A 9,082-nucleotide genomic window follows, 5' to 3' on the forward strand; every position below is an offset into this window, starting at 1 on the left:
TTTCGATAGCACCAGGGACTTTTGAAGCACCTAACTCGACTCCTTCTCCCTTCAGAGGGCACTGAGCCAAGATTATATTTGCCAACCTCCTGAAAATTTCATACACATAGGCTAGCTCACAAATTATTCAAAATGGCCTAGGGCCTACATTAAAAAATCAGTCATCTAAAATTTCACCAACACGCCTCTACAAACATTATCTCCTGTAGATCAAAGTGTAATTATTCCTACTGTAATGCTCTCCTAAATAAACCATGTGCTGGAATTTCCAAATTTGAAATTGATGAAATTCTTAAAATGAAAATCAAGAAAGTCAATAAATGTGTTTTGTTTCTGTTCCCAAGGTTAAAGACATTCAAAATGGGTATAAAGTACCTCAGTGACTTTAGTTTATTATCCTTTAACTTAGATACTTTTTTTATATTGTCGGTTGGCGTATCCCTAGTGGTAATCGCATTCACATTCTTGTTGAATCGAAATTTCACTAGATGGGGCTGTGACACAGAAAAAAGCCCAGAATGTGAAGTTGATCAATATGTGGAGAAAAGTGAAGGAGAAACTCATTTTGGATCAGAAAAAGCTGCTTCACATCAAAGAGAGAGGATCGCTGACGCTTTGAACACTGTACGAGCTGGACTAACAGATGAACAATTAGAAACTGAACAACAGTAAGTTTAGCCATTTCCCGCTCTTGACATTAAAGTTTAACTTTGCATAACAGTAGGCCCGTTTTTTAGCACTAAGATCTTACATCTTTCTGTAAAGATTATCGTTTTTTAACTCATCTTTGTTCTAAGATCTTACAGCTCACTAAAGTTAGCAGAAAGTGTGAACAACACCATTTTTCTCCCATATAGAAAAATGATCAAAGAACTTTGTTGATAAAATCATCATTAGGTCCGTTTTTTTAGCACTAAAATCTTTCATCTTTCTACATAGATTATCTTTTCTTAACTCATCTTTGTTTTAAGATCTTACAGCTCACTGATGTTAGCAAAAAGTGTGAAGACGGCCACTGTTTTGCCGTATAGAACAATGATGAGAGAACTTTGATGATCTACTCATCATTGTTCTCAGACCACTGATCAGAGCAGAATGATGAAAGACGTTTGCCCAAAAACTGCCAAAGATGTGATCTTTTGTAAAAGATTTAAGTTTTAAGCGTTTTCTGACCAAAGATGTAATATCTTAGCACATTGATGAGTGAAAAAACAGGCCTATTGTTCTCAGACCGCTGATCAGAGCAGAATGATGAAAGACGTTTGCACAAAAACGGCCAAAGATGTAAGATCTTCGTTCAAAGATTTCACTTAGTGTTTTGAGGAAAAGGCCTCATTTAGGTGCATTTGCTGTTCAGTATAAAAGGAATTTTCCTACAAAAGAACGAGGTTGTTATCTCCATCAAACATCCACTCTTCATGCGTGAGTTGCTGTTTTACCCTGCCCAGGGGAGGATCCAGGATTTTTCTTAGGGGGGCGCATAATAGGTTGCTCTGATAAACTTGCGAACAAAGAAATATCAACAATTTAAAGGATACCTCAACAATTGTACGTCGGAGGCAGGTAGTGAAAATGGTCGTAATTTGATCTAAAATCTGACGAGGATTAGGGTTCTAATAATTCAGTTAAACCTAAAACAATGTAAAAATATTTATGCAAAAAATAGTAAGTTATAAAAACCACCCCACCATAAAAAAATAAAATGCTGTTCACCATCTACATGAAAATGTGATATTTAATATTTTCTGTATAATTTTTAGTCTTTGCACTTCTGACCACTATAGTGAGTGATTTAAGCTTTGTAGTGTCAAAAATTGGTCTTGAACTATTTTTCAAGTCATGCATTCTTTTTGACTATATAGGTCAAACCATTTAGTATGTCCCCTAGCCAGGGGCGTCCCAAGGGGGGGGGAGGGTGCGCTGCCCCCCTCCCCAACTTTTTTGGCATTCGGTAAAAATTTTGCCGAAGGCGAAAATTTTGGCAGACAATTTGCAAAATCGGCCGAAATTTAGAAAAATTCTTGATTTCTGCCGAAAATTTGGCATAAATCAGGTAGCGATTCGGTAAAATTTACGAAGTTCCCCCCCCCGAATAAAATGAGCCTCGGGACGCCCCTGCACCTAACTATATGGTATCGCTTAGTAATAATGATTTTAATGAGTGTAGGAAATGAGGATTAAGATACAATCGCATATGCATTAAAGATTCAACATTAAATACTAGCTTTTTTAAGGGTGTAAAAAGAAACATTGAATAAAGAAATAGAAATACATAGAAGACACTTAAAACGAGAGTGTCAAGCATAGGCTTTATAACATTAACTGATCACTATTTCTTTTTAAAACTAGTGTTTTAATAAACAGTGTCAACTTTGACAAAGTCTCAAAAATCTACTAAGCAAAATTCCGCTTTTCATAACAACATAGTGTATATATCGATTTTAAATGGTCGATGTATTTTGCTTAAAGGGCTGGGCACACGTGCCTGATTTTAAAAGAAATCGGTGTCGATTTGAGCTTGAAAATTTTTCTAGTTTTCGGCGCCGATTTACAAAATCAGCGCTGATTTTCATCATGATCTTCACATCACTACTGAGCTGAGAATTAAACTGAGAACTAAGCTGAGATCAATCAAGCAACTATTAATAAACTCTATTTGACTATTTGTGTCCATGAGTTTTTGTTTTGAAAATTTTGCACAATAAATTTTTCTTTCAACAAACTTTTCTTACCGCTATCGTTTGTCCACTGATGCTGAAATCGGGTCCCGTTATCAGCTACGTGTGCCTAGCCCTTAAATGATAGAATTCACAATTTTATAAAAAAAAGTCTATTTTTCTCTTTTTACTCCCGCCATATCTATACATTACACGGTCGATGTCTACCTCAATGTTTTGGTGAACGTTTGTAATGGCTAGTCCTGTTAGTTTAAACTTCTTCGTTAGTATTTACCCTTCTATTCATTCTAAAATATATCAAGATCTATTCATCTATTCGTCCAGAAAAATATGAACTCTAATGAAGAGGCATGTAGGTATGCACTTCAAGCTTAGTATACGATTCCAAATACTCCTTAAAAAGTAAAAATTATATATCTGTTATTTTTGTATTTGATAGGTGATTTAAATTCTCAGGGTTTCAAGCTGTGGCTGATTTTTAATATATACAATTTTAATTTTGAAAGTTTTAGATATTCAACTCAAACGTTTAAATCTCGATATGTCTGTTGAGCACAAAAGAAAAAATTGTATATCTGGTTCAAATTTAGCATTAAGTAAGAGAATTGTCCTGAAAAAACTTTGAATTACAGAGAACTAACCGTGGAAATATGATAGGATGGCATGTACCAAAATAAGTATAGAAATCCACAATTGTATATATAGCAATACATACAGCTGGATCCGCGCCTCCCACCTGGATCCGCCACCGATGCCCCTGCCGTTCGGAGGTCTCAACACCAAAATTTGAAACCCTTCCTGGGAAACACTCAAATTAATCAAATACCGCGTTTCTCAATCTCTTTTAATTTTCCTAAGTTTCTTATTACAGGCCAAAAGTACCCTCTGTCCTTTTAATATTATTGCAATAGCTGTCTTTTATTACTTGGAAAAACAAAATGTTGATGGAAAACTTCCAGCAATCGCAGACAGGAAAACTTATTTCTAAGTGTCCCAATGCTTGAAATTTTTTAGTTGGTGATGCCAATGATCTGGAGTTGGATTCAATTTGCTCTTCTCTTATGGTTAAGCAAATGGCTGAAAATTCCGCTAATTAGAGGAACAGCTCTCTTAATGTCAAGATAGGCTGCTCGTAATTCGTAAAGCTGCTCGATCCCGCTATAAAAATAATGTATTCCTGTAACAATTCTACTACAAAAACTGTTTAAAAAAAAGGTATTCAGAGATTAAAAATTTGGGTGGGAGGAGACTTGACTAGCTAAACTTCAACCTCCTGAATCCACAAAGTTAATGCTGATGGTTTTGATAGGCGACTTGGTTCTATTCTCCAACATCTTTAGATATTGTCTTACAAATTACCAACTGATGATATCGTCAATATTTATCTTTTATTGCTCCTTTGGAGATTGAAAGAAGAAGTGGGAGACTAACAAAACAAGTGTGTTCCCTCCGGTGTTATAACCCCGTTAAAAAATAGAGATTGGAAGCCTGGTTTTGAAAGTGTTCGCCCTATTGCTCTCGCTCCTATCTTCTCAGAACTATGTAGATAGATAGATAGTTTATTTTAGCCCACCAATAAAACAAAAACATGGCGGAGTAAGGGAAAAACAAAAGAAAAAAAAAACATTACTTCAAAAATAAACGATTAAATTATATACACTATATACATTCACAGCTCGTACATGACGTGCAACGGAAGGAAATCAGTTACCAAACTGAGGTAATCTGGAAACCTAAAATCCACTGCGACTACCATTACCTTGTTCATCTAGGTAACACCAATGGAAAAAGTCTTGAAAAACCTAAAACGTGGCTAAACTTAATTTCCATTGATCTCCAAAAAGCATTTGATTCTATTAATCACAATATTTCAGTTGAAAAAACTAGTCTTAGAATTTGTTTTTAATTCTTCCCTGGTAAATTTAGAGACAGTAGCCTACTAAAACTCAAACTAAAAGGATTAAAAAATAGCAAGGCCTCAGGTACTGATAGCTTTTTAAATATTTCTTTTTATGGTGTTTGTGAAGTCAAATACGTTGCTGAAGATTGTGAATATTTTTGAGAAATGGGCAGTACCTAGCGATTTTTGGAAAACTTTCATTAAGTCCCTCTATAAGAAAGGTGATAAGGATGAGCATAGTAATTATAGAGGCATTAGCTTGGCATCTGTAGGAAGCAGATTGCTTAGTATGATAATACTTTTAGACTTAGAGATGCTGTAGAAAAGGTTTTAAGAGAAGAACAGTGCGGCCTTAGAAAGGGTAGAGGATGTATTGGCCGACTTTTTACTCTTAGATTAATAATGGAGAAGTCCCTGAGTTATCACACCCCTTTAGTTCTCAGTTTTATAGATTATGAGCAAGCGTTTGATACAAATTGATATAAGAGCTTTAGCAAAAGTCTTACGGTTAGGGAGTTTGAATAAGGGAGTTAGGCTTCTTGGTAAAGGTACAGAGTAGTGGCTCTCTAGAACAAAACATCTTAAGAAAGCATAAGTAGAATCATTACATTCCTTATTTTATGCTCCTTTGTAACATACTAGTCACTACCCTTACAATGCACCCTACCCTATCCCCTGATGGACTCATATATATGCAGATTTAATTTGCTGAAAATAAACTAGTTTTGAATCCATCAGCGGAATCCAAAATCCAACCACGTTCACGAGGTTTTAGCTCTTTTTGTGCAAGAGTTAATTGGTGTCCTGCAGAGAAACTGATTCCTTATAAAATATTGCATACCAGATAAATACATTAAAGTGATTATTAATATGTTCAAGAATAGCATTGCTTGCTGTTAAGGTAGGAAATGAGGTTAGCTGCTGGTTTTATATTAAATTAGGGATTAAGCATGGTTGCTTTCTATCCCCATTTATTTGGATCATTTCGATGGCCTTTGTCCTAAAGGACACAGCAAAGGATACGGGGGAACACGGAGTCAAATGGGAAATTAAATCTCTTCTAGACTTTGATTATGTTGATGATTTGGGTGTTCTAGATGAAAATTCTAGCAAATTGAATGATTTTTTGGAGTTTTGAAAGTCGAGGGTGCAAGAATAGGTTTAAAAATTAAAGTTGAGAAGACCAAGTTGCTAAGACTGGGAAGAAGTGAAGGTAAAGAGGTGATGTTGGATAATGAGAAGATCAATTAAGTGGATAGCTTTACTTATCTAGGCAGTATTATTAGTAAAGATAGTAGATGCAGTGAAGATGCGACAAGTAAAGTATCCAAGAACCAGGTTTTCTTTCCAAGTTCAAAAAAGTTATGAACAATATGAATATAAGTCCTCAAACCCAGATTAGAATATTAAAAGCCATAGTAATGACAATGGTCAGTTATGGCATCCTTTTCGCAAGGATTGGACCTGGGTCAAAATCCCGTATCCACGCGATTTTGTGTTTTAACGCTGGATTCATTGAGCCTTAGTTGAACTCAGCCTTTTGACCGGAGTAGAACATGATGGACAAATCCACCTTTTGTTGAACAAAAGGTTGTTTTCACAAGGACGGGAGGTGAACATGAGTTAAACTCTCATCCTCATGAAAATGGGCCCTATGTTTCTGAAATGCCGTTGCTCTAAAAGACAGAGAAGGATTTATTAGATTTTTTCCATGGGAGTTGTCTATGGATTCTTTTCGGTACCTCTCTGACTGACCATATTTCTAACAGTAAGCTGTACCACAAAATGTAGGTAATACAGACATCCAACTGGAGTATTTTTATGTTACAAATCAATTTTGGCCTTGTGCTCATCTATCTACAGTTTCCCAAGGTTCTAGCCCACATTAATATCATCGTCCATAGCCACATAGCACTCAGATACCTGACCCTTTTTTATAGCACTGGAAGATAGGGCACTTAGACATCTGTGTTATGTATTTTTTGTCTGTGAGTTGTACGAAAAATTTGGTTCTATCCCGCTTTCTAGGGCCATAATGAGAGAAGGGTTGAGATGCACGTTTTTACGTTTTTAGTCCACCATTTAAAGCCAAACAAAAATCAGGTCGTTTCAAAATAGGGTGGAAGAAGGTTGTAAGGAAGGAGTTAAGGGAAATTGTAACTTTTTTGGATGACATAAACAGGAATGTCTTGAATAGATTGAGAAGGATGAGGAGCATGAATAACTTTGTTGGCTTCAGGAGTCCTTCTACTTCTACCTATGTTAAAATGAAATTTCCCTCGGTTTTGAAGATGGAGAACTATAAATCTGAAGTTAAGACTTTAAGCCATGGATAATCAATTAATTGTCTCAGAATTTGCATACTCTGGTATTTTGACTCTATTTGGGCCAAGATTGATGATTTGTAGTACAAAATGGCAGAAAATGGAATTTTGAAGAGGTGCTATCTATTCTGTTACTTAGCAATGTATATAGGTGTTCATGTTCCTTCAAATGAGGGGCAAGAAGAGTTTCAAACTCAATCTTCTTCTCACAAATTGACAGTTATTGAATCCTGTCTTAAATTAGAGAACATTGATGAAATTCGTGGTTTGGATAAATTGCGTAAAGGCAGTTTTAGGTGTGAATCTTATGTATGACATTCTGAATATGACTATTTATGACAGAATTAGCTTGGTCTTATTCAGTATGGTTGTCATAGGAACACAACTTAGGTGGACTGGGTTTATCTGATTGATGAAAAACATCAACCCTTAGAGTAATCCTACTGAATAGCCAACATCTAGGAAAGAGAGAGGCTGAGATTTCCATATTAGCTTGAAATGAGACTATAGAAATAAATTAATTTCTCTGGAAATGTCAAGGGAGATGACTATGACGGAAAGTATAAAAAAAGGGAGGAGGGTTATTTCTCATTACGTCAGCCTAAGGGTGTCTATCATAGAACAAGTAGGATCCCGCTTATCCCTGTTAAATGGTTCTAACGCAACCTCTCTGCCAGAAAAAACTTTTGCATAAAAAAGACGGCTCATACAATTAGGATGAATGGTTGACAAGACATTGCTAGTCGGCTTTTATTTTCCTCTAATGGTAGTTTTTGTTTCTTTTTCAGAATACGCCAGCAACAGCTAGAAGCAATTTTTTCACTACTTAAGAACAATGAAGAAAAATTTGGACCAGTATCCAAAGATGAAATAGAAGACCAACTTCGTCTTTATCAGTGACATTTTCCATTCTGTTTTTAGTATTTAACTCTATGGTTTAATAATTTGGTTTCATTTTCAGTTTTTGAGAAAATACTATAATAAACTTTCTAAGTCAACCAAGAAAGTGGGCCTTAGCTATGGCAAAATCATAGTCAAACGGAGACAGATATGATGTACTTCTTATACTTTCATATAAAGTCTGCACGTTATGGGTCCAGAGGCTGAACCAATGCACAATACTTTAAATTGTTTAAGAGCCGTTACCCCTTAAGCCCTATATTACCCATAGTAGTTGCTTCCAAGATACAAGATATTGCCCCATTTCATCTCTGAGTGGGGTGATCTTTATCAATTGATGTAGCTAAAACTCAGTTCTTTCTTTTATAGGGTTTTTTGGGGTCTAATCACATTGCGTTAAGAAGGCTCCTTGGATTACTGTTGTTAAGCTTCCATTTCTATGAATAAATAACAAGAGCTCACATGAAACAATTGTTTGTGCTTTAGCTGTTCAGAATATAACACATTATTTTCATTTTCATTGGTTTTGAATTACATAGAATAAGAAGAGAAGAACAAGTTTTATTACTTACTCTAGAAGATATTTATTACGCATAAGTTGGTTATTTTTAGCTGTTAAAAATTAAGAAAAACAGTTATGATTATTTTTATGGTTTGGAAAAGGGTCCATTATAAATCGATCTTATATTCCCACCTTAAGAGATAAAATATCAAGCTAGCGAGTGACAAAATGTGCTTTTATAGCTAACATCCTGCTGAAAGTCTGGTAATTCTGTCTACAATAGCGATAAAAGGATCAACACTTTAAAGCAGAAATTTATAAAACTGCTACTTGTTTATGGTGGGAAACCCAAATACAAATATTGATCAAAGCAAATGAAGTAGTCGTAGCGATTTTGGCACAAATTTTACAGCAGACCTCAAAATTGGGACAGAAATACCACATGGAATTGCCGCTGAGCCTTAAAGGCTGCAGCATAGCATTTGTGAAACGCTTTACTCGCAATAAACATTCCGCATCTTTTCCTACCTTTGTTTTTAACACAGTCAGGTTACAAAAATCATGTCGGCTTCACGTTATTATCAATAGAATAGATATACAGACCAAAATACAGAAGGCTATATCAGTGTACCTTTTGAAATTGATTTTGTTTAATTTGAAAACGAAAATGTTGATTTTTTTTATAATGTCCAATGTTTTGAGTTGGTAGGCTTTGCCCATGTCTGAAACCTAATTCAGATTAGAAAATACACCCAATAGGTGCTTAAACGTACATCGT

At 35.3% G+C, this 9,082-nt stretch overlaps 2 protein-coding genes across 4 annotated transcripts in view; one reads left to right on the forward strand and one right to left on the reverse strand.

The window, feature by feature from the left end:
• Nucleotides 1–511, reverse strand: part of LOC148954466 (uncharacterized) — a 55,577-nt gene extending 55,066 nt beyond the window's left edge. Inside the window, exon 1 of one of the 3 annotated variants that reach the window (XM_089087105.1) lies at nucleotides 376–511. The gene's annotated coding sequence lies outside the window, so the exon portion shown is untranslated. Of the gene's footprint in view, nucleotides 1–181; nucleotides 201–231; nucleotides 269–375 lie in introns of those variants that run through there. The other 2 variants (XM_089087106.1, XM_089087107.1) reach the window with 2 other exon arrangements.
• Nucleotides 330–8,306, forward strand: LOC148954467 (uncharacterized). Its single transcript, XM_089086535.1, has 2 exons — nucleotides 330–668; nucleotides 7,691–8,306. Exons 1-2 carry the CDS (start codon nucleotides 361–363, stop codon nucleotides 7,800–7,802), a joined length of 420 nt encoding a protein of 139 aa, XP_088942661.1. The 5' UTR covers nucleotides 330–360; the 3' UTR covers nucleotides 7,803–8,306.
• Nucleotides 8,307–9,082: the final 776 nt, after the last annotated feature.

This window comes from Artemia sp. Qi Xiang Cuo, chromosome 3 (genome assembly GCF_049724085.1).
Source record: "Artemia sp. Qi Xiang Cuo chromosome 3, ASM4972408v1, whole genome shotgun sequence".
NCBI lineage: Eukaryota > Metazoa > Arthropoda > Branchiopoda > Anostraca > Artemiidae > Artemia > Artemia sp. Qi Xiang Cuo.

Bases quoted from the DNA above. Each gene is read 5' to 3' on its own strand.
- LOC148954467 (XM_089086535.1), top strand. From the start codon at position 361: ATGGGTATAAAGTACCTCAGTGACTTTAGTTTATTATCCTTTAACTTA. The intron at 669-7,690 runs GTAAGTTTAGCC...TTTCTTTTTCAG, and splicing joins CAATTAGAAACTGAACAACA to AATACGCCAGCAACAGCTAG.